Source organism: Candoia aspera, chromosome 2 (assembly GCF_035149785.1).
Source record: "Candoia aspera isolate rCanAsp1 chromosome 2, rCanAsp1.hap2, whole genome shotgun sequence".
Classification (NCBI taxonomy): Eukaryota; Metazoa; Chordata; class Lepidosauria; order Squamata; family Boidae; genus Candoia; species Candoia aspera.
The window spans coordinates 140,578,307-140,602,076 of record NC_086154.1 but is presented as its reverse complement, the minus strand read 5'-3'; the positions used below and the strand labels follow the sequence as shown (position 1 = coordinate 140,602,076).

At 42.7% G+C, this 23,770-nt stretch overlaps 1 protein-coding gene across 2 annotated transcripts in view; it reads left to right on the top strand.

Moving 5' to 3' along the window:
* KIF5A (kinesin family member 5A) overlaps nucleotides 1–23,237 on the top strand; it is a 60,619-nt gene extending 37,382 nt beyond the window's left edge. The window contains exons 14-30 of one of the 2 annotated variants that reach the window (XM_063293911.1): nucleotides 206–412; nucleotides 1,564–1,710; nucleotides 2,082–2,270; nucleotides 4,158–4,275; nucleotides 5,205–5,281; nucleotides 5,589–5,698; nucleotides 7,005–7,106; nucleotides 8,703–8,763; nucleotides 9,368–9,439; nucleotides 10,211–10,315; nucleotides 15,123–15,143; nucleotides 16,814–17,030; nucleotides 18,995–19,148; nucleotides 20,419–20,501; nucleotides 21,055–21,082; nucleotides 21,260–21,383; nucleotides 21,850–23,237. In XM_063293911.1, the coding sequence (XP_063149981.1) occupies nucleotides 206–412; nucleotides 1,564–1,710; nucleotides 2,082–2,270; nucleotides 4,158–4,275; nucleotides 5,205–5,281; nucleotides 5,589–5,698; nucleotides 7,005–7,106; nucleotides 8,703–8,763; nucleotides 9,368–9,439; nucleotides 10,211–10,315; nucleotides 15,123–15,143; nucleotides 16,814–17,030; nucleotides 18,995–19,148; nucleotides 20,419–20,501; nucleotides 21,055–21,082; nucleotides 21,260–21,338 (1,770 nt within the window). In that variant the 3' untranslated portion in view covers nucleotides 21,339–21,383; nucleotides 21,850–23,237. The remainder of the gene's footprint in view (nucleotides 1–205; nucleotides 413–1,563; nucleotides 1,711–2,081; nucleotides 2,271–4,157; nucleotides 4,276–5,204; nucleotides 5,282–5,588; nucleotides 5,699–7,004; nucleotides 7,107–8,702; nucleotides 8,764–9,367; nucleotides 9,440–10,210; nucleotides 10,316–15,122; nucleotides 15,144–16,813; nucleotides 17,031–18,994; nucleotides 19,149–20,418; nucleotides 20,502–21,054; nucleotides 21,083–21,259; nucleotides 21,384–21,849) is intronic. The other variant, XM_063293912.1, reaches the window with a different exon arrangement.
* Nucleotides 23,238–23,770: the final 533 nt, after the last annotated feature.

Here is a 23,770-nt window from a genome sequence, read left to right as displayed (position 1 = left end):
TCTTTATATTCCTGCCTCTTTCTACATCATCCAGACTCCGCCTTCCTGTTCTTCTTTCTTTCTTTCTTTCTTTCTTTCTTTCTTTCTTTCTTTCTTTCTTTCTTTCTTTCTTTCTTTCTTTCTTTCTTTCTTTCTTTCTTTCTTATATTTCTCCTGACATTTCTCTAGCTGCTCACCAACTTACCCTGCCTTTTCCCTCTGACAGCTGCTAATGTCCACTCGTGGGGACAATGAAAAAGTGCAGCAGGAGCTAAGCCATCTGCAGTCTGAGAATGATTCTGCTAAGGAGGAGGTGAAGGAAGTTCTGCAAGCTCTGGAGGAACTGGCGGTCAACTATGATCAGAAATCCCAGGAAGTAGAAGAGAAGAATCAGCAGAATCAGCTCTTGGTGGATGAGTTGTCTCAGAAGGTGGTAAGTGTTGAGATCTCCTTGTGGAATTCTAGTTCTAGTTAGAACTAACTCCAACTCTACTTTGAGTTAGAAGAGGTTCAAGTGTTGTCCCTTAGCACGGAGTTGTTTGTACGCTGCAGTTCTGGTACTGGTTTATTGCAGTCTCAGCACAGAGCCATACATACATTGCAATTTTATACGAGTGTAAACAAAGTTGTACTTTTTCTAAAGGTGCAAACTTCAGCTTAGTGAGAAATTCAGTAATATACTTCATTTAAAAAGGAGCAGCATCTTGCCCTAATGGATGCAGTGATATGCGTCAATGCATAGGACCAATGTATGTTGAAATTTTTAGAACCAGAAAAGTGGATGAATAAGAATTCTGGGATCCTGCAATACCAACCCGCATTGTTTTCACCTTAATTAGTACCACTAGCATAAAATATACAAAGCAGTAAGAAAGGCAGAAGAAATAATGCAGCATATGAGAAATCTGATGTTGATTTGCATAATTAATACAGGTTGCAAAATTCAATTTTTCTTGAGGCGAAATTTCTTTTTTTTTTCGTGTGGAGCATTATTATTTCTATTTACTAGGTGCTTATCTGATGTATTGAAATAAGCAGTTTAAAGCAAAACGAATAGAGAAAATATCAAAATAAATCTTTTTAAAAAGTCAACACAATAAAATATAATCCAAAATATAAGTCTAGAAACAATCAATACATTCATCAAAATGTCAAAAGAACTTAAAATAGTAAAGTTAGGGATACCAAAAAGAAGACAATGGTGGTAGAGGGAGATTCCTTAGAGAAAACTTTCCAGAACTTTAGTGATGGTGGTACCAGGTATTCATAGACCTGCCTAATAAATTCATCATAGCCTTTCTGTTTGGCTTAACTAGTGAAGCTTCCATTCCCATAACAATCAGATTATGACGTGCTGTACCCTCCAGTTAGACATTTACTCAGAGCCCTTGCATGTGATCAAAAGTTTAATCCTCCATTTTTTCCTCTTAACTTTTTGCTTGCATAATGTAGTTCTTCCCAGAGGATAATGCTGGAAATTAAGGTCTTGTCCCTTTAGCTAAAAATTGAGAGTCCCGAATGTTTAAACCAGAGGACTTCTCTTTGAGCTGGATAAGCCATCATCAGTTGTCTTTCTCTCTACAGGCCACCATGCTGTCTTTGGAATCAGAGTTGCAACGCCTGCAGGAATTCAGTGCCCACCAGCGCAAACGCATTGCTGAGGTCCTCAATGGCCTGATGAAGGATCTGAGTGAATTCAGCGTCATTGTGGGCAATGGTGAGATCAAACTGGTAAGGAGCTGGTAGGGGTCAAAGGGGAAAGAAGAAAAAACGTGATTCACTCAGTTTAGAAACATATAAAATGGATCTTGGGAAATTCCCAATTGTTTTCTTTGGTAATATCTGCTACACCTAATCAAGCCCTTCTAAATGTTGCTTCCAGATCAAAAAATGGGAATACAAGTGTTCATTTAAGGTATTTAGTGCTGACATTACCCCATACAAAAATTGAAAATTTGTGAGAAAGGCTCCTTAGTAAATAGTGGAACCTAATAATCTGGCAACAGCATCAGCTGATGAGCAAAGGAAAGAAGGAAGGATAATTATGTGTTGAACTATGCTCCCCAGATAGTATGTTCTCTTTTAAAATCTTTAATTTCTAGCCAGTAGAGATTAGTGGTGCCATTGAGGAGGAATTTACTGTTGCCCGGCTCTACATCAGCAAGATCAAATCAGAAGTGAAGTCAGTTGTGAAGCGCTGCCGTCAGCTGGAGGGTCTTCAAGTTGAGTGCCACCGCAAGATGGAGGTGACAGGACGGGAATTGTCTTCCTGCCAGCTTCTCATTTCTCAGGTCAGATTCATGGAAGTGGGGATGAAAGGACACTAGCTATGGCTTTTAAAATTGATAAAGGGTAGAAATAAGAGGGACCAGAAGATTCCTCATACAAAATCATCTAGATTGTCACAGTCTGGGTAGGGAATCTGTGGTTCTCCAGATCTTACTGAATTAAAGCCCCCTCCATCTTTCATCGCTGGCCATGTTGGGTGGGATTGATAGAAATTATAGTTCAGCAGTATCTGGGATGTACAGGCTACCCACCTCTGCTTTCGAGTCTTCCATATAAGTGTGTTTGAGAGCTAGGAGGTATAAAAGGAAATAGAATCTAACTGGAAACTTCGCTGGATTTAATTAGCTTTCTTTTCTTCTGATCTGGAGTAGAAAAGGGATGATGTCCCATGCTGGTGGGAAAGGACTGTGTCGGAGAAACTTGGAAAAAGTCCTAAAGAATTACTTCCCTGTGCAGCCTGGCCCCCGGTTATTTCTCAGTCTGCTCCTATAAACAAGCATCAGGAAACTTGAAGCTCCAGCTTAAAGGAGGGCAGATAAGGTGGGAAATCTTTTTGGGAGATCAGGGAGGATTCCTAATTCAGGAGACCCTAGATGACTGGCTCCAGTTTTGGTTTGGTGTCTGGGTGTAGGACCTCTGTAGCTTGCACCACTGGTCTTGTTGATCGAGTTTATTGCCACTACCATTGTTTCAGTAGTGGGGTTGAGGCTCCCCAAAATGTACATTTAGAGTAGCTCCGTTGTTCATGAGGAAGATACCATTGCTAACAGTGCACGAGTGTTCCTTACAGCAGACCTGTAGAAGTCAAATGGCTGGCATATGTCTTTAAACATTTATACATACGTACCATATCTGGGAGACCAAGCTCCATCAGAGTCACCAGAGGCACATATCTGGCTGTTTACAGACAGGCATCTTAATGGAATGATCTTTTGGACATTGTATCTGCAACAATGGATCTGCATAAACTGTGGAGCTGATGTCACTGGGCGCTAACCCCAGAGTGGGATTTTTGTTTTTAAAAGAATCACAGGGGAGAGGGCTTGTCCTATTTCCATTTTTTCAAATACCAGTTCTTGTATTACCCATCTTTCTCTAATGCCACTATTCTAATCCATTTTTCCACCCTTCTCACAACTGCTTCTAAGTGCACATGAAAACAGTGAGAAATCTAATTACAGATCACGTTGATACACAAAGCTCTGTTTTAATATTTTATATTTTGGGATGTATCCCTGGGGCTAGACTTCATGCTGTTTCATGTCATGATTCTGTGTACCATTTTTTAAAACAGGATCAGAGAAATGGCAGATTGAGGATTATTTAAATTCGTTCCCAATTTTTCATTTCCCCATCCTGGATCACACAAACACTGCTTTTTTTAAACTAAGGAATTCTGAATGTTGGCAAGTGTTCATGAATCTACAGCTGCATAAAGAGCTTTATAAGGGTGTGTGAGATGGGGAGAGCACACAACATATCTACACCCACAAGCATATGCATTGACTTTTTTCTCCAAAAGCAGCATTTCCTGTTTCAGAAAAGTAATAAATGATCCAACTAATTAATATTCAAGGCTGTAATACTGTGCATTATTTCTTTGAAGCAGTCCTATTGATTGCAGCTTCTGGATATACTTGCGTAGAATTGTACTGTAAACAATGATAGGTGTACCCTTGAAATGCAGCACGAAAAGGGCTTCTTGATTGCTTGGTCCCCTGTTTATTTTGGAACTCTGAAGATGCATTTGAGGAGAGATGACAGTTTTCAAGTCTGCACAAGGAGAAACTCAAGTTGTTTCTCATCAAGGCTGAGGTTGGGAACTCTGAAATCTGGACTAAGTTTGTGAAGTGGATCTTTAATTTGCTCATGATTCCTAATCTTCTCAGCATGAAGCAAAGATCCGTTCGCTTACTGAGTACATGCAGAGTGTGGAGCTGAAGAAACGGAACCTGGAAGAATCCTATGATGCTCTGAGTGAAGAGTTGGCTAAACTGCAAGCCCAAGGTAATACATGTGGGATTGGGTTTATGGCATAGTTTATAATTGATACAGAAGCATGTGAATAATTAAGGAAATGGATGGGTGGGAGTGGTTGGAGAATACAGTTTTATTAATGCCTTTATTAATAACATTTGAGTCCTTGAGCACAGTGTTGTTTGCTTACAAGCACCCCTGACCATGTTATGGAATGTGTCTCTGAAGGGGGAAGAGATGTGATGGGCTTCAGTAATGCTGCTGGTTCTCAGGAAGGAGGGAGCACACTCCAAGGAGGGGAGCGAGATAAGAGAAAACACAGCCTGGAGCTGGAATGTGGGAAGACTAAGAGGTTCAGAGTAGCCCCACCCTAGAGCCTCCCAGGTTGTTTCCCTTTAGGTTAGGTGGAATAGCTTTAGTCTGGCAAGATTCTGTCTACACAGCGTGAGCAAATGAAGAACTGAAGTTTGGCTGGATTGATTCCTTGTTGTCCTTGGGCTGGGCCTGACAGACCATGTGTGAATCTTCACAGTAGTATGTTCCTGTTACTATTTATCATTAGTATGTAGCTTGTTGATTCTGTACAATAAAACCTTTCCTATTTATTTTTATTTATTATTCAAATTTAATTACCGCCTATCTCCCCCAAAAGAGGGACTCTTTCCTATATGTACAATGGTATGAAGCAGGTTACTGTTTTCATTTTATAGATGAAAGAGGGTCTTTACAGAATAAGTCTTTTAAAGGAAACCTTTTGCTCCACTCTTAAACCCTGAGGCTGAGGGATTAAATTAGAGAATGACTTGCTCAAGAAACCATGATAAATTAAAGAAGCAATTGATGTTTTAGCCTAATTGCCTAGATCAAGAGAACTAATTACAGATCTAACACTGGTCATCAACCTCATGCTCTAACTCTGTCCCCATCCTCTCATTAAGGATTTTTCTTCTCTCCCACAGAGACGGTGCATGAAGTGGCCAAAGAGCAGGACCTGATAGAAGATACAGATGAAGTCAAAGTTAGTACAAGAGATAAGGCATGTCTTTCTTCATCAAGGGTGTTATTCCTTTTACACAATCCCTTTGGCAGCATTCATCAAAAAAAAGGGGTAGAGATGGAGAAAACAAAGAAAGATGGGGAGACAGAGGGACAGAAAGGCATATTCCAGGCTCTAAAAGGAGAACAGAGAAAACAGGAGAAGCAAATTATGGGCTGTTGAAGAGAGTATAGCTTTGCTGGAAAATACTAAAGATATTTGTGAAGAGTGTCCAAGATGAGCTGCCTTATGAGGGGCCCTACGAGTGCTATCTACATCTCTGAACTGCTTTGTTCCTTTCCTGCAGAAGGCCTTGGAAGTGCAGCTAGAGAGTCACCGTGAAGCCCACCACAAACAGTTGGCACGACTACGTGATGAGATCAACCAGAAGCAGAAAATCATTGATGAGCTCAAAGAGTGAGTCATCTTTAGGGTGGGGCAAGCTGTTCTGATGGGAAGGGGAGAGACTCTTGTTATAAGATAGGTTGTGTTGGAGATGAGAAGCTGGTGTTTTTTGGCAGGGCCTAATCAATGTCAAGATACTGATGGCAGAATATCAGCAGAATACTGGACAAGGTTTGGAAGGCAGGAGTAATGTGAAAAGACAATAAAATAAACAACAATCGTTAATGAACATATTTAGTATGGAAATTAGGAGCAAAGATAGAAGTGGGGGTAAGGTAAAGCATCCTTCCCAACCTCGTATCCTCCAGATGTGTTAGGACTGCAATTCTCAGAATTATTAGCCAGTATGCTTACTAACAATTCAGGATTTTTAGTCTTTCTTAATAGGTCTGGAGGAGCCAAATTGGAGAAATCTCATGTTAATTAATTCTAGAGATAATGGCAATGTAGTATAGCTTAAAAATTGTTGCATTATATCCATACCCCTTGTGTGACATAAATTCAACTGACTGGTGTCCTTTAAGTCAGCGGTTCCCAACCTTTTGGGCACCAGGGACCGGTTTCATGGAAGACAATTTTTCCACGGACGAGGGTGGGGGGTGGGATGGTGTTAGGATGATTCAAGCGCTTCCTCTTTTTCCCAACCTTTTATTCTTTTTTCTTCACGCCATTTGGAGATAGCAGCCAATGGGCTTACTTCCTCTGACAGGAGGCATTGCTCAGGCGATGATGTGAGCAATGGGGAGTGGCTGTAAACACTCAGGCAGCAAATTCACTCACTCGCCCACCGTTCACCTCCTGCTGTGCGGCCCGGTTCCTAACAGGCCACGGACCGGTGCCTGTCCGCAGCCCAGGGGTTGGGGACCCCTGCTTTAAGTGGTGTATAACCAATACGATTTCTAGACTAAGCTCCCTGAGACACTGTGAACTAAAACCAATTTCATGTCAGTAATTCCTTCTGGAGAACTGGAGTTTGCTCAATAGAACTTATCCTAATAAAAATTCCTTAGGCTAGATTGCTGCAGTTAAAAACCCTTTTATACCAGTGCTAAACCTGGAACTGTATTCAGGACTAGAAGCTGGTTGTGATGGAAAGGCTTAAGGCATGGTTGTCTCAAACATCATCTTGTATATATTGTCCTGAGATGCAGTCCCTTAAGGGTTCGAGGCTTCGACTCTTTAGCCTCCCTGTCTTGAGCCTTTACCATTGGCTCCTTTTGCTGATCTTATGCTAAGCTGAAAGGCTGAATAACCATGATAATCTGCTTACCATCCCAACATGAACAGCACAATTCTCCCTATATTCTTTCCTGTCCAGCTTAAACCAGAAGTTAGAACTTGAACTGGAGAAACTTCGTGCTGACTATGAGAAACTCAAGAGCGAGGAGCAAGAGAAATCACAAAAGCTTCAGGAGCTGACGTGAGAACCCCTCCTTTCCCCAGACATTTTCAGCTGCCTTTCCACACCCCTCTTGTGGAAGGATCACACGAGAGATGGAAACCAGTGTTTAAGAACGGGTCCCGCCCTCTAGAATCAAATGTGCTGGTCCTGCTGAATTCTGGGATTTGATGCCACAAGGCATCAGTTGGGAAAAGCTGATATACGTGAATTCTATGTAGTGGGGGGAAGGAACCGTAGCTCAATTGGTTGAGGACACATTTATTAACTCAAGTATCTTTGGTTTAAAAAAGAACATATGACAGATTCACCCAAAAAGAAGATAATCCTAAATTTAAGACAACCCTTCACAAGGAAATGTCATGAGTGGGTAGTACTTCATATTCCCAAACCTTTGCACACTTCCTATTTCCTTACCTTCCCAATAAGAACCTGTTCAAGCCTGCTAAGTCTCACCTCCTCCTTCTGCCTCCATGATGACCCATATTAGGGTTCATCTTTTCCTATGCAGAAGAGCTCTAGAACATTTTACAGCTTGAGGCAAGCACGTGGCTCAATTCCCAGCTCTGAGAGATTCATCTGCAATGGAGGGATCTGGAAGGGATGGACGAACCATTTCATCTCAGCTACTTGCTTTTCCTCTGCCACCAAATCTGCCAACTCTCACATACATGCAGTTGAATTCTACTTCTCACTACCCACCTTTCCCGCTGTCAACACAAAAACTGCTTCCTAAGACATTATGAAAACAGGCATATACAATCTAAGGCCTCAAGGCCACGTGCAAGGCCTGGAATGTAGAGCCCCTCCAAAAGAGCCCCTCCAAAAGTTGCCACTGTGACACTTTTTCAAAGGGCAGAAGTCAAGATGATTAGGTGCCTGAGGAGTGATGGTATCAATTGTATTAAATCAGGTTTGTTTTTTTGTCCTGGTTCCATCCTCTTCTGTTCTGTACTCACCTACATTTTGGAATCTGTAGGCATGCCGCTCAAAGGGGCAAGGAAGCCCTTAGCCTGGCAGAAGTTGCTCATCTCTGTGTATTAATCTCAGAACCAGAAAGTCAGTTTGATAGCCATCATTTATTTATTTATTTAATCAATTTGTACAGCCGCCCATCTCAAGAAATGCCTGGGTGGTGAACAATATCAAAATAAAAATAAGAACAAGTACAAAAGTTAAAATACTTGGCAGCCGAGGAAGTATCACAGTCCACAGTTACTAACACAGCTGGGAGATGGTTTCACACACTTGGGGCCCCAGGTCCGGGCACAGAGCCAGGTCTTTAGGGCCTTACAAAAGGCCATCAGGGTTGGGGACATCCTGATCCCCGGAGGGAGAACATGCTGTCGGATGGGCACTACGGCAGAAAAGGCTCACCTTCTGGGCCCCGCCAACTGGCATTCCTTTGCCAACGGGACCTGACGCTTGCCCATCCTGCATATCTGTGACCGCCTCTCATCTTGACCATACGCTGGATCCTAAAGCTTGAGGTAAGGGACAGCACCTGCTGGTGCTACCAGTTATGCTTCAATAAGGGCAACTAAACTCTTATTTGATGTGAAATGAGAACAGTTTTCCCATGGTATCTTTGCCCCACATGCTCTTTCTGCTTCACAGATTTCTCTATGAGCGCCATGAGCAGTCCAAGCAAGACCTCAAGGGGCTGGAGGAGACCGTTGTAAGCATCCCAAAGGCAGTGTACCCCTGTCCTAGTGAATAGACTCACCTCTGTGGGCAGCGGCATCTGGTAGGAGGAGGGCTCTGTCACGTGATGGCCATTTTTTAGCCCTCCCAGCTGTTGTAAAAGAACCTGAGAGGCTGTCACTTTTCTTCCTCTTCTGGCCCTTTTTATTCCACTCCCCTTCCTGGTGGAGTGTTTTTTAAAAGACAAATCTGGAGTGGTGTGATTGTGACTGGCACTACTGCAGAAAGATTTGGATTTGCAATCAATCTGTTTCTGCCCCCTTTTGCCCTCCTCTTTGCCTCGCTATGTTGGATGGGAGTTTAAATTACTGGAGTGGGTCTTTGTAAAACAACAAATTACCTGCTAAGTAGTTTGCACAACATTAGCTGAGTTTATCTGCAGAGAACAGCAGTTTATCTCTCTGGAGTTAAATCTGACAGTCAATTAAACAAGTCAGTAGCGTAGCTTAAAGAGTTCGCATAATGAGCTCCCCCTCTGTGACTCGATTAAGTGTGTTTTGTGAACAGAACCAAAGGGAGAGAACGGGAGGCTAAAACATCTTATCTCAGCTTGCCTTTCTGTGTGTGTGCCCTTCTAGGCCCGTGAACTCCAGACCCTCCACAACCTTCGCAAGCTGTTCGTTCAAGACGTCACAACTCGAGTTAAGAAAGTAGGTAACTCTTGAAGCCCACCGAAAACTACCGTGTTTATCATACCTGCAAATGTTTGAAACACTTTACCTTTGAAAGGAATCCTTATAAAACCCCCTTAAGGTAGACTAGCAGTTCTGTCCCCAAATCGCAAGTTGGAGGGAGGGGCTAAGGCTGTGAGATACTGTCTTTGCCTAAAGCCACCAACTGAAGTCATTACAAGGGTGGGATTTGATGTGGGCGCAAATCTGTGTCACTGTGCCACGTCTCTTAGCTATTACTCTACACTAGCTACTGAAGCCTCTGTTCCACCAATAGCTGTAAAATTAGATGGTCTTATTGTGACAGGTTTGGCACATCAACCCATCCTTAGGAAGCCCTTTGTGCAGGTCAGCTGCCTTTTTTCCACTGTAAAGGAAATGGACTTTCTTCTAAGTTCCCTGCACAGCAGTTTTTAACGTTTGCTCAAATCAGGATAGAAATAGTTCTGTTGAACATTTCTCAGTGAGGTTATATTAAATTCACACTCATTCCCCGTTCTGGAGCCCATTCTTGCCATTCCTTGACTTCTATGATCCACATTCTACACTTGGAATTACAATTCTTTGTGGGGGTGACCACGTCAAGGAAATCTCATTCAAAGCTGCCTGTTTTTGTGTGGACCAATCCAAGGAGGAGTTTTCTTTGGGCTTTGTACTGCTGGTGCCATTGCTGTGCTATCTCACAGGATCTTCATCATTTCCCATCTTCACCGCTGCAGAGATATAAATTTTCTTGATGCTTCTTTCCAGAGTGCGGAGCTGGAACCCGAGGACAGTGGGGGGGCTCATTCCCAGAAACAGAAGATTTCCTTTCTTGAGAACAACCTGGAACAGCTTACAAAAGTTCACAAACAGGTGAGTAGAAGAATGAGAGCCAGAGCACCACAAAGAGGAATAGGGGCAGATGGAGAGAATGAGGGCAGCCAGTGAATTCAGTGCTATTTTTGTCCCTCATACCATACTTAGGCAATTGGATGGGAAGCTTTTTCCCCCATCTCCATTTTGCATTGTCTCCATGTATTGTAGCAGCACTGAATGTTTGTTCATGAAGCCACCTGGATGCTCTCTCAATTTTTTTCACTCACCTAGGATTCATCTGGCACAAATCTGTGCATGGACATGTCCTTAGCCTGCTTTGGTGATTCACATAATCCAGGCTTGATATATTGTCCAGGCCTACTCTGTGGCTCTTTCTATCTATAACAAAGCTCTGAACATATCTGTTCCCATTTAATATTATGTTTGCTTAAATCAGGGATGGGGAATTAGTGAGCCTGCCAGGTATTGCTGAACGGTAACTCCTGGAATTGCTCAGCTTTGACCAGGCTGCAAGGTCTGCTGGGAAATATGGTTCAGCAAACTTAGAAGGCAACAGGTTACCCACTCCGGGCTTAGACCTTTTCCTCCTACTTTCCCATCAAAATCAGAATCACTTTTTCTAACACCAGATTTAGGGCCCGTGTTGACCCTAAAACTCATCACAAAGTCTTAACTTGTGCTGAGCTGTCTCCTGTTTTCTGTTAACCTGTCATACTTTGCCCTTCTTACTGTATCAGTACCCTTGATTATTTGGCAAGCCACCCGTCTGGAACAGATAGAGGATGGTTTGGGGGTTCAAGAGAGAAGAGTTGAGTGCTCATTTCTTTTATCACCCGTATGCATGAGAATGTATTTCTGAGTGTAGTAATTCACAGGGATTACAGTATGTGGTGCTGTGGGTTTTATGGAATCAAGAATGCATGCTTTATGCTTGGACAAATCATGCTTATGTGCAGAAAGAGGAAATATAAAAATAAATAGAAATAAATGTGCCAAAATAGTCTTTTGAGAAAAGGATATGTAGGGAATTCAGTAAGTGCTCCCACAGATTACAAGGACATGGTATGCTGTTTGATTATTGCTGTGTCTTCATGTAAGCATTAAAAGGAAATATGATTACAGGTAGTCCTCATGTAACAACCATTTGTTTAGTGATGGTTCAGACTTACGAAGGTGCTGAAAAAACTGACTTACAACCGGTTCTCACACTTATGACTGTTGTAGCATCCCCGCTTCTAAATAGTTAAGAGCAGAGACATCACACTGACAACAAAGGTCCGCATAGTTAAAGCAATGGTGTTCCCTGTAGTAACATATGGCTGCGAGAGCTGGAGAAGGAAGATAGATGCTTTTGAACTGTGGTGTTGGAGGAAAATTCTGAGAGTGCCTTGGACTGCCAGAAGATCAAACCAGTCCATCCTCCAGGAAATTAAGCCAGACTGCTCACTTGAGGGAATGATATTAAAGGCAAAACTGAAATACTTTGGCCACATAATGAGAAGACAGGACACCCTGGAGAAGATGCTGATGCTAGGGAGAGTGGAGGGCAAAAGAAAGAGGGGCCGACCAAGGGCAAGATGGATGGATGATATTCTAGAGGTGATGGATTTGTCCCTGGGGGAGCTAGGGGTGTTGACGACCGATAGGAAGCTCTGGCGTGGGCTGGTCCATGAAGTCACGAAGAGTCGGAAGCGACTAAATGAATAAACAACAACAGCATCCCCGCAGTCACATGATCATGATTTGGGCGCTTGCCAACCAGTTCACATTTATGACTGTCACAGCATCCCATGGTCACATGATCACCATTTTCAACCTTCCCAGCTGGCTTCTGGCAAGCAAAATCAGTAGGGAACTGCATGATTCACTTAACGACCACATGGTTCACTTAATGCCCACAGTGATTCACTTAACCACTGCAAAAAAGGTCATAAAATCAGATCAGATTTGCTTAATGACCGCTTTGCTTAGCAACCGAAATTCCGGTCTCAATTGTGGTCGTCAAGCAAGGACTACCTGTAGATATATAAATAAAACAGCAGAAGAAAAAAGTTAGGGAGAAAAATCTAATACAACATGTAACTTGGTGGAATGCATGTATGTGGTTGGGTAGGTACATTGGCTCTTTTCTTACAGCTTCTTACAATTTATTTCAGTGACATATAGGAAAGTTAGTGCCCTCTGGAAGTTTTAAGCTGTAACCCAACTATTTACTTGCTTGCTGGCTTAATTAACTTGGCTTAGATTAGCACTCCAATCGCTAAAGTCTCTGGAGGTGTACATACCACCACCTGTAAATAAGTTAGAAGCTTGAACATATAAAAGAGAGATCAAACATGGTGTAGAGCAGTATGGAGATAGCCTTGAAGAAGGCAAGCAGCAGCCATCAGCTTAGTCTGGAAAAATGGGCAGGGGTGAGGAAGAAGCTCAAGATTGCCCTGTCTCGATTCTCTTTGGTACAAGCGGGAGAGAGAAATTCTGTCAGGCTTTCAAGATTCTATTATTATACCCTAAAACAATAAAGTAGTGTTCCATTAGTTCTTATGGAGTCTCTTTCCTGACCTAGTCCACCTTGAAGTTGACACATCTCAACATAAAAAATGTTGAAAATGTTACTTAATTTAAAAAATCCTTTGTGATTAGCCATGCTAGCAGAGACTAATGAGAGTTGAAGTCCAAGTAATTAGGCCTGCATTATTCTACTTTTCCCTCCATAGATTTGGGGTGATACAGATGGGATCATGCATACATAGGGAGAAGGGATGAATACAGAGTTAATACTTGAAACATGCCATTGAAAGAGGGAAAATAGACATTTTACAGACTGAGGCCGGGGCTGCCTTTAGCACCAAGACAGCACACAGATCTGTTACAGGAAGTTCTGAACCAAATTCCTTCAGTTTATTTAATCTACTTTCCTGGGTTTGTGTGACACATTGAATAAACCACCCAGGCCAGTTTCACCCAACATGGTGAAACACCCCTTCTTAACTGCCTTTCCAGATGGTGAACATTTTGAAGCTGTTCTGTAAGTTTAATTACTTCTACTAAGAGATAACTCCTTCTTGAAAAACATTGTTGGTTCATTTTTAGATACGGTAGATGTTGTTTCTTGGCATGACTTGCATCATTATCCTGTGCAAGACGATCTGTTAAAGCAAAAATGATAAGGAAGGCTATCCAGACGTTTGTTGTAGTAGCAAGGAAGACTCCTAAGAGAGTGAAGGAAACATTCACAAATAATCATGTGCCCCTTTTTCAAACTGAAGGGTTGTGAGTGATGAAACCCTTGAGAAGTATTTATTTGGATGGAGGCAGGAAAGCTAAAGAATATGCAGCTGGGGGACGAGCTCATGAAGTTTGCCTTTTAGTAAGTCCAACCATGGATCACTCTAGCTGAGTGTTCTGTCCTACAGATTCAAAGGAGGAAGGGGAGAGAAGAAGAGTAATTAGGTTAGCTGAGGTCAAAAGCAAATATACCAGTCTCACAAAAAGGGTTGGCAGGCAGGCAGAAGAGTATTCCAAATCCAGTCATAAATCATGTGCAGCACATATCAGAGTGGGACAGTTAAAATCCATGGTCTCAGTGCAGGAAAGGGTTGAGAGATCCAAATAATCAAAGCTCTAAGATGTTTGGGCACAGGGAAACAACCAGGCAGGTGTTTGAAGACGTTTCTGTGGGCCTTTCTACCGTTCCTGGATTCATCAAGTGTATGTTACATCCTTTGAACCTTGCACACTTGCAGGGCTTAGTTCTTTGTTCTTTCACTCTGTGGCACTGACATACTACAGGAGTCAGTGAATCTTCTTCAGGATTTGAAGAGGTTAAAGGGATAGGATCCAGTTCAGGTCTCCAGGGAGGTTCTGTAGCCCCTCAATAGCTGCTTCCCATTTGCTTCAGACTTGGAACACTCCTCACCATCTGCATTCTTGTTTACTGAGATGCCAGGGGACTTTCTGCATGCAAAGTAAAGGGTGTATCCCCAAACGATGTGTCCTCCCTAATAAGAGATTAAAGAATGGCTCTTCCTTGTTTAGCTTTGTTCTTGATAAATTCCCACTTTGGCCTAGTGGGGATTGTGCCTTCTGGTACATGATACAGAAAACACTCCTCACCATCTGGCCCAGCAGGAATTACTCAGCTCTCTTACCCTCTCTTTTGAATTCTGCTTCCAGCCACGTTGGTACTTCAGTACACCTCTCCCTTCTGGTTTCTCTTTCCTTCCCAACAATGCTTGCTATGAAGCCCTGGCAGCTTTAATTGAAAACATCAGATTTGTTCCCATGTGCAATTTGGTGAGATTTTGTTTCAAATAATGAATGGAATGAAAATATCAGGAAGTAGAATGCAGTAAAATGAGATGGATGAGCATCTGAGGCTAAGGCTTTTCCATCTGTATAAAATATAAAATTGTATACTAATTGAAGCAAGGAAATCAGGCAAGGTGGCAAAGTACCAAGGGACTATGTGCACCTAGGAAGGATGTTGGTTTGACATTTGCTATATCCGTTCCCTGCATTGCTTCTCATACCCATTACTTCACATATAATTTCCATTACCCTTGTTCTGATCTGATTCCTCCTCCAATTCTCTGCTTACTTTAGCTGAGTAGGGTGGTGGAAAGATGTTCTGTTCCACCTCTCATGCCCAAAGACAGAACTTTCCTTATTTTCAGGTCAGGGAAGGGAGGTACTACTCTGATACCACCAGCCAGAAGCAATAGTTGTTGCTGGGGTGTAACTTCTCTCTCTCTGGGTTTCCAGAGCAGGGTTTAATTGGGGACTCTGCTGGTGTGCTCAGTTGTGTCTGTGTCCCCCTTTTCCCATTGCTGCTGCACCCTAGCTGGATCGCTGGGTCTCCAAGGTACCGTACAGCCTCTCCCACATCTTCCTCTGCCTGTTGGGCTGGGCAGGAAATGTTTGCACTTGGTGACCAAATTGGGAGTAGATATTTTTTCGGGGGGGAGGGCATTGGTTGGGGGGAAAGGTCAGGTGCCTCTTTCTTTCTCACCATTCCACTGCCATGGCAACTCCATCCAGGTTGACCCTTTTGCATTAGGTCATAATTTGCTGCCATGGCAACCACTGCCATTGTAGCCTTCACATCTATACAAAGGCCTCATTCTCAGCAGCTTCATGTATGTGGCTTCTACTAGCAATTCTTCTGCCATGGCAATCCTGACCAAATTGTCCTATGCAGCAGCTGTCGCAAGGAGAAAAAAATTAAATAAAGCTTAGCTGTTCCATGTGAAATTCTCAACAGCAATGTTCTTTCCTCCGCTACAGCATTAAGTAGATGTAAAATAAATATGGAAATAGTTAGATGAACTCCAAGTAATCTCCCAGTTTGAGGCCATATAGCCTTCTCACTAATAGCAATTAAAATTCAACTTGTATTGGCCATGCTAGCTTGGGCTGATGGGAATTGTAGTCCAGCACATCTGGCAGGCACCTGATTACGGAAGAGTGCCCTATGGTTATCTGGAAAAGCATGATTCATAAATTCTCACTATGTGCCTCATGCCCATCCTGGTTTGATGTCAGTCTCTGGATATGGGAGCTAAATGTTATCATCTCAAACATTTTCTCTCCCTCCCTTGGAGGCTGGGCTGCCCAGTGGTTTTTCTGCTAATTACTATTGTGCTGTTGGCTGCCCCTTGAGTAATTGTTCATCTCACGCCATTAAGCTGTCACCTCATGCTGCCCACCCACTTGGTGTTTAATTCAAGCTTGCATGTGGTGAGAGTTAAATGGATCATTGTGAGTTCTCGGCCTTCATCTCCCAACCTTGCCCTTCATATAATGCCCCCACCCCCAGCATGGTGCATGGCTTGGATCTGCAGCACTTGGGCAAACACTGGGGCCTGCTTAATGGGAACAAGGGATGGGTGTCACCTGCAAAGGGCAGGGGCTTATCACCAGCATCTGTGCCAACTATAGGCTGCCTTTAATAGATGTGCAACAGGGAGAACTTCGGTTGGTGTGGTGTTTGGGTTGTTCTTCTCCATGTCATAATAACCTGCAGCAGTGGCAGATTATGCTAAAAATATCCTTTTGTGCAATCACTGAAATGCCTCAAAGCTCTGCTACTTTTCACTCTGGCAATCCTCAAGGCAAGCTCCACAGGTCTTTTCCACCAAGGTGTTCAGAAGTAGGACAAAGTAAGCGTAAAGCTTGTTCCTGCATATTGAGGTGTTGGCCCTGAATATGCCCTTGATATGTTGCCCTGAGGGGCATATTCAGACATTCCTACAAAATCCATGGTCCAAGGGGATAAGAACAGGTATAGCTGTTCCCCTCTGAAAAAAGACAGTCATGCCTCTAAGGTGTGAGATTTCCACACCTAGATCAGGTTGGGCAGAATTAGCACATATATTTTTCTGGAAAAGGCAGAATGCAAGAAAGCAGAGCAGAACTACCTTGGGAGTGGAGGCGAGAGCAAATGTTTCAGGTCTTGGAGAATGGGGTTGCACCGACCTTGTCCTCTTCACCTCCATTACTCTTCTCTCCCTTTCATGTTGACTTGGGGCCCAGCTGGTTCGTGACAATGCAGATCTGCGTTGTGAGCTTCCTAAACTGGAGAAACGTCTTCGGGCTACGGCTGAGAGAGTTAAGGCCCTGGAGGGTGCACTGAAGGAGGCCAAGGAAGGGGCAATGAAAGACAAGCGCCGCTACCAACAGGAGGTGGATCGCATCAAAGAAGCAGTGCGCTACAAAAACAGTATGAAGCGCAACCACTCTGCACAGATTGGTAAGCAAGCAAATTCTGTGGATTGGGGGTCAGTTCATGGTGAGCGTGGAGGCAGTTCTCAGTGGTAGCAGGCATATTATTGATAATGTATGTTCTAGGAAGGAGCAGTTATTTTTTATACTTGGCTGAATGTGTGTGTTCCAGTAAACCAGCCTTTCTCAACTTTTTGACCCTGGAGGAACCCCTGAAATATTTCTCAGGCCATGGGGAACCCCTGCACATTCAGGCTCAAATATAGGTCAGAAGTTACAAAATTATTATATTCGTTTCATGTGTAGGCCTGTATATACTGTATGCACTAACAGTGTTCTTAAACTGAAAACAAAGAATGAAACTTACCTCTTTATTGTGAAGTTGAAGAAATTGGAAATACTTTTTAAAATAAATTGTGATCTCATAGGGAACCCCTAGTGACCTCTCTCAGAATCCTGGTTGAGAAACCTTTCAGTAAACCATAATGTGGTATTTAATAGGGCTGTGCAGCGCTTTGGATTTGGTTTGGAAGAGGTACTTTGGAAGATGGGAGTGTGAATGCAGCATCAGTCTGAAACTTGTTAAAGCAGCTTGTCATTTTCCAGGAAAGTTTCTGCTGTAGGCACATGATCCTGAAATTTTTAGCAAGTTGAAGGTCTAAAAGCAGTTTTTAAAATGAATAAAAATGGCCTTCTATTAAGGCCTTGTTTACATCTGTAAAAATGTCCAAGTATATTAAGCATGTATTAAAAGAACTATAAACAGTCTGATAAATACACTGATAAATATTTTAAAATACAGAAGACACAATCATTTATGTGGATATAAAATAATAGTTTAACATAATGGCTAGGTTCCATTATCATGCTAAACCATAATATGGCTTGTTTGATTTGGGATTACAGTATGTTTTGTGTGTTATACCATGAGACAGCCCTTGTTTTCTGCCCCTTCTTCTGTTATTTGCTTCAGTGGGTGGCAGCACTGGCTAATGTAGAAGCATAAGTGGGGCCAAACCTACTTTGTCCTTGAATGGGAGACCACAAGAAAATCCAGGGTTATAGGCTAGACTGAGATGTTCGGAAACAATCAGAAAAGGCCATGGCAAACCATTTTCACATTATTGCCAAGAAAATTACATGGATATACTGTATCAATGAAATTGCCAGGAATAATGCTCAATTCAGAGATAACTTTGTTTACTTCAACCAGGAAGGCATTTGGCTGTCTGGGCTCTTGCTTTTGGTGGTGGTGTGATTTCTTTTATTGCTGAAACTTTTGCTATGTCTCATTTGGTCTGTTATTTAAGCTTGCATTTTAGCTCCCACAAAGAGCTTTAACCAAGTTAGGCATGAACTGCCTAAAACTCCAAGACTCATGCAGTGCCCAAGTCCCTTTTTTGCTGACCTCAGAACCTCTCTGACCAAAACCCATTTCCACCATTCTGAAGCAGAAAATGCATACAAGGTGCAGAATTAGGATTAGCATAGTTTTCTTTTTTTAAAAAAATCAACTCTTTCAAAACAAAGGAAAAAAAATAAACTTCAGAAAATCTCAGCTCTGCTGATGTATATGATGCAATCTTGGCCATTTTGTGGCCTTGTTCAACTCCCTGCCCTTGTTGCCCCCAAAATGTCAAGCAAGGCCACTGGCCACCAAAAGTTGCCCATTTCTGAGATAAGCAGAAGCATCACACATCTTGAATGAATGAATGAATGAACATATATACAGTGAATGAACATATATACAGTGACCATACGTCCTTTATTATAATGGACAGCCCTTTATTTCAGAAAGCTTTCCCTTAGATTTATTTGTTTTCTTGGTTTAGCTCTTGAAATTTCCTTTGTAAAGCAAAGTTATAAACATAAACAATTTTTAAAATCCTTATGAACCTCTTTCAGATTGGTCCCTTTTTCAGGTTTGTCCTTTATTTTTTCGAAGAAAATATGGTCACTGTAGCTGTATATGACTTTTGTTTCCCTTTGCAGCTAAACCAGTGCGACCAGGGCACTATCCAGCTTCATCCCCGACCAATCCTTATGGTGTCCGTAATTCTGATTGCATCAGCTACACCAATAGCCTCTTCCAGAATTATCAGAATGCCTATCTGCAGAATTCTGGCAGCACTGTGCCTGACAGCTAGTGAGTATATTTTACTTCTGCTTCCATTACATTGTGCAAACCATGGTTGGCTTAAACAAAGCCTGCTTCCTAGATCAACCTATCAGTTTTTCAGGAGGAGACCTGAAGGACATTTTGCCCCATAAATCAAACTTTAGTGTGCCATCATTTCATTCAACTTATACAAAATCTGATCTAAAAGATGTCCTGTCTTAGTCATTGGCTGGTTGCAAAGAGTAGGCCAAACGGTAAAATTTCTTTGAATCTGGTGAAAGGTGAAAGGTCCCCTGTGCAAGCACCAAGTCATGTCTGACCCTTTGGGGGGATGCTGCTTACACGACATTTTCTTGGCAGACTATAGAGCGGGGTGGTTTGCCATTGCCTTCCCCAGTCATCACCTTCCCCAGCAAGCTGGGTATTCATTTTACTGACCCCGGAAGGAGAGAAGGCTGAGTCGGCCTGAGCTGGCTACCCGAGAGACAATCCAGCTCCCGCTGGGATCAAACTTGGGTCATGGGGAGAGTTTTGGTTGCAATACTGCTGCCTACCACTCTGCGCCACACAAGGCTTCTTTGAATCTGGACTCTGGAATTCTGAAATAATTTGAATGTGCAAGAGCCACTATATATTATCATGTGGGGAAGAAGTCACGCCAGAAGAATGAGTTTGTATTTGCTCATGTGCTGGCTGGTCTAACCTACTTTTTAAAGATGATCTAGGATACATCAGGTCTGAGCTGGAGATATACTCACAAGAGCATTGCAATCTTCACAAATACACAGGAAAAACTAACTGGCATTAATATGAAAACATTTTTTTTAAAAAAAGGCTGCTATGATTGGCTGTCACTCAAAGGTACAAGATTTAGATTGGAGAATCAGGTACAAGTACATCCACACTGAGGATTTAATGAGATGCTTGTTTCCCAGATTTGCCCTCTTCAGATTAAACACCTCCACAGGAGTATAATAGTGCTGTATCACATGAATACAAGATCTCAGTAGCCATCCATTTCCTACACATTCTTACTTGTAAAGGCTTTTTAAAAAATAATTCTGACACACAGATCTTTTCTCTGCAGCTTTTAATGTCGCATTTGGCTTCAGGGTTTTCTGTCCTACCGCATTGTAGTGATCCCCAGAAGTTCCCCCTCTGCTGTAAGCTCCAGCACTGAGCCAAGTAGATCAGAACTGAGATAGCCAGGCACATATGGTCCTTCTAGCATACTTAGCAATCTATTGATATCCATTCACTGCTCTTGTGTCCCGTTTTTCTCTTTCCACTCATGCAGCTTTACAAATGCATCTTCCAGCAGTGGAAGCAGCTCCTCCAGTGCCCCTCTGACCTCCTATCAGAAGCTCAATATGGATAATGGTAGGATATTGGGGATCAAAATAAACACGCCGTAAGGAGAAGGGAGGGCGCCTCTTGCATTTGCCTGGATTGGGTCTATCAGCAGCTTGAGATCATTGCGGCCCCATTTAAAACCACCACTAATGGCGGGGAGGGGGTGTCCTTGTAATGAAAGTCTGTTCCCATGTCCCACTGTTTCTTGGTTTAGGGACAGGGATGCAGTGCATGGTTCTATCTCACAAAACAAACACAAAAACAAATGGGACAGGAAAGATGGAAACCAAAGAAACAAAATAAATTGAGAGATGTTTAGTTTGGTAGAGAACTCTTCAGAATAAGTCTCCTTTGTGATTATCCTATGCGTGAGGTGCTGGTAGGTTGTATCTAAGTTTCAGCAAGGGAATGTTCACTTTGCTGAGCAGAGCAGAGCAGAGCAGAGCAGAACAGAACATACATACACGTGTGTGTGTGTGTGTGTGTGTGTGGCACTGTTTACCCCTTCGGCATGCACCTTTCTCTGAATTGTAATGCTGCTTTTTTTCTTTCCTTGTTCTTCACCTGGACGGGTGCACAGGAAATGCCACAGACATCAATGATAACAGGTGAGAAGCTGTATGGAGGGAGAGTGTCTAGCCCCTGAACCAAACAGTTTTCTTACTTCTTCAGAGTGGCTGGTTCCAGGGATAAGTCACCAACATTTTGTATACAAAGGAGGGGGAAAGCATTTAGCAGGGAGGGAAAGTTTGAGATGCTACGTGTTCCCTTTTCCTCTCCTGTAGAAGTGACCTGCCCTGTGGCGTTGAAGCTGATGAGCAAGCCAAGCTCTTCCCACTTCATCAGGAGACTGCAGCCAGCTAATAGCTAGTACCGCCAGCTGCCCAGAGCACCTAAACACACCATCAGGTACAGTCCCTCATGTGCTCTCCATCTCACCAACTTTTTAGTAGCATCTCTAATACTTCCTTTTCCCAAGACTCCATCAGACCTGTCCTTCAGCTTCCTCCAGCTGGGTAAATGTTTTTCTCACAAGACTTGCCAGATATCTTTTAATTAAAATAGAATATACTCTGTCCTGTACAAGGGGCTATAGGGTGGTCCTGTTTTTTTCCTTGTCTTGCTCCTTCACTATAGAAATCCTGGTTTTTTGGGGGTTTCCAGGTATTCTGGCTGGCTGTTGCCAAATCCGTGAAGGACTTGGTGGTTCAACAATACTCATTTTATCTCTGTAAGAATTGCTGGTGAATAGGAGAGTTAAAGGCAGAAAGCTGAGTATATGGCTTTGTCCTTAGTATCTAGCTGGAGAGGAGCTTGTATCTTAAGATCATTTCTATTGACTCTTCCCCTCTTCCTTCTTTTCCTCATCTTGTAGTTTCTAAATGGGATGGAAGCCTCATCTCTGCATGCTGCAGCCCGGCTTTCCTTGACTTCTGCTACAATTGGGCCCTGTCCTTGTGTCCTGCTCTCTCCGTGTCCTGTATATTTATCAGCTGCTGCTTCACTCTCACTGTTTCTCTGTCTACTTACTTAACTAGACAAAAACGTATTCCCTCATCTCTTTGGATCCCTGCTCCTTACTCCAGGAGGACTTGTGCCTCTCCTTGCCTGCCTCAGTTGCCTTAAGGGATGGGCTCTCAGGGAAGAAGATTCCTAGATGTAGAAGCACCCCTAATGTGCAAACGATTCTTGCCGAAGAGAAAGGGCATAAGGCATTTCCCACATATCATACTGACCCTTGATTGGCAACCAGTAGGATACCCACCCACCCCGCTATCTTTAGGTCTTACTGTAATAGAAGCTGCACACCTCCAAGTAGGTAAGTTAGAACTGTTACCTTATGCATTAGCTGACTTGCAGATAAGACCCAGAGCTTTAACACCCAGTTCTTATCCTTTGTGGTAATCCTCAAATGATACAATATATTGGCAGCTAGCTTCACCTTTAGGAGTTTCCCATGATGCTTGAGCCTCAGCCTTTATGGACTTAAATTTCCCATTTTTCTTAGGTTGCTGTGGTACTTCAGGAATGGTTTGGAAAGTCTTCTACAGAAAGGAGATCCTGCTAGTCATTTCCTTCAGTTGATGCAATGTTAGGAATGCTGTCCATCCTGAGCAGTTATTGCCTCCTCAGTGGGAACAGAAGGTTCCAAGGGGTGAGGACTTCATCAGTGGGGACCATAACTCCTCTATGAGCCAGCAACATGGCCTGAGGAGTAAGTGGCCCCATTTCATTCTGTAAAGGGGAAACTAGATAGTAGTTTTGTTTTTGCAGGGGCAGGGTTCAGGTTTGCAGAGCAGACTGATTGGATTTGGTAGGTAATTATCTAGCAAGTCCTAACCAACCATAACTGCTGCATATTTGGGGGGCAGGCTAGGGCCTACTGATTCTGTAAAGTGAAACAAAAATTAGGCTGCTATCAACATATTTTCTGTTGTTTCCTTTTATTATCCCTTGATAGCTGGCTCAGGGGCCTTTCGTTTTTGCTCCCATGTGTATCTTTTAAGGGAACAGTGAGTCCACTGCACATCTTCAACTTAATGTCACCACTTCTGAGTCACACAGAGCAAACAGGGTTGAGAGACAGGGAAGGTGGCTCTTACAAGGGATTGCAGGCCTCTTTGCTGTCAAACTCTTAAACAGCAATAACCCTGTTCAACTGTCTTCTTGATGGTTGCTGACATCCTGTCATTTTATCCCTGTCTGCTCAGATCACATCAAATGTTGCATGTCAAGCTATTCAAAAGTTTATTTAAAAAAATAAATGAAGAGGTTAAAAAAACAACAGATTTGTGTGCTCTCTTCCTGTGTGTCTCTATAGTAAGGACTCCCTTAGGTCAAGTTCAAATCCTGGTGTAACTACATGGACACATTCATGCAGTTTCTTGGCAACTATATGGAAGTGCCTTGTAACATGTGAGATTTTTTTTTCAATTTTCCAGTCTAGTCTACAGTCATGGAATTCCCTGGAGATCTCCCATCCAAATCTAACCTGGTCTGAACCTGCTTAGCTTTCAAATCATCAGCTAAGGCTAGAAAAATTGGGGAAAAAAGTATCTGCAATAGATCCTTGTGAAACACTAACAGTAACAGTTTACATAATAAGGTAGCTGCAGTGAGTATCAGAAAAACAGAATGGGTGGTAGGGGAAAAGGCCAGCTAGGGAAATTACAGAAATATTATGAGTTAATCATCACAACTCTTTATCTTCCATAATAATGCTTCCAAACTGCATTTCTAGTCACCAAATAGGACATTACAGAGCTGGAAAAGGTACAAAGAGGGGCAATCAAAAT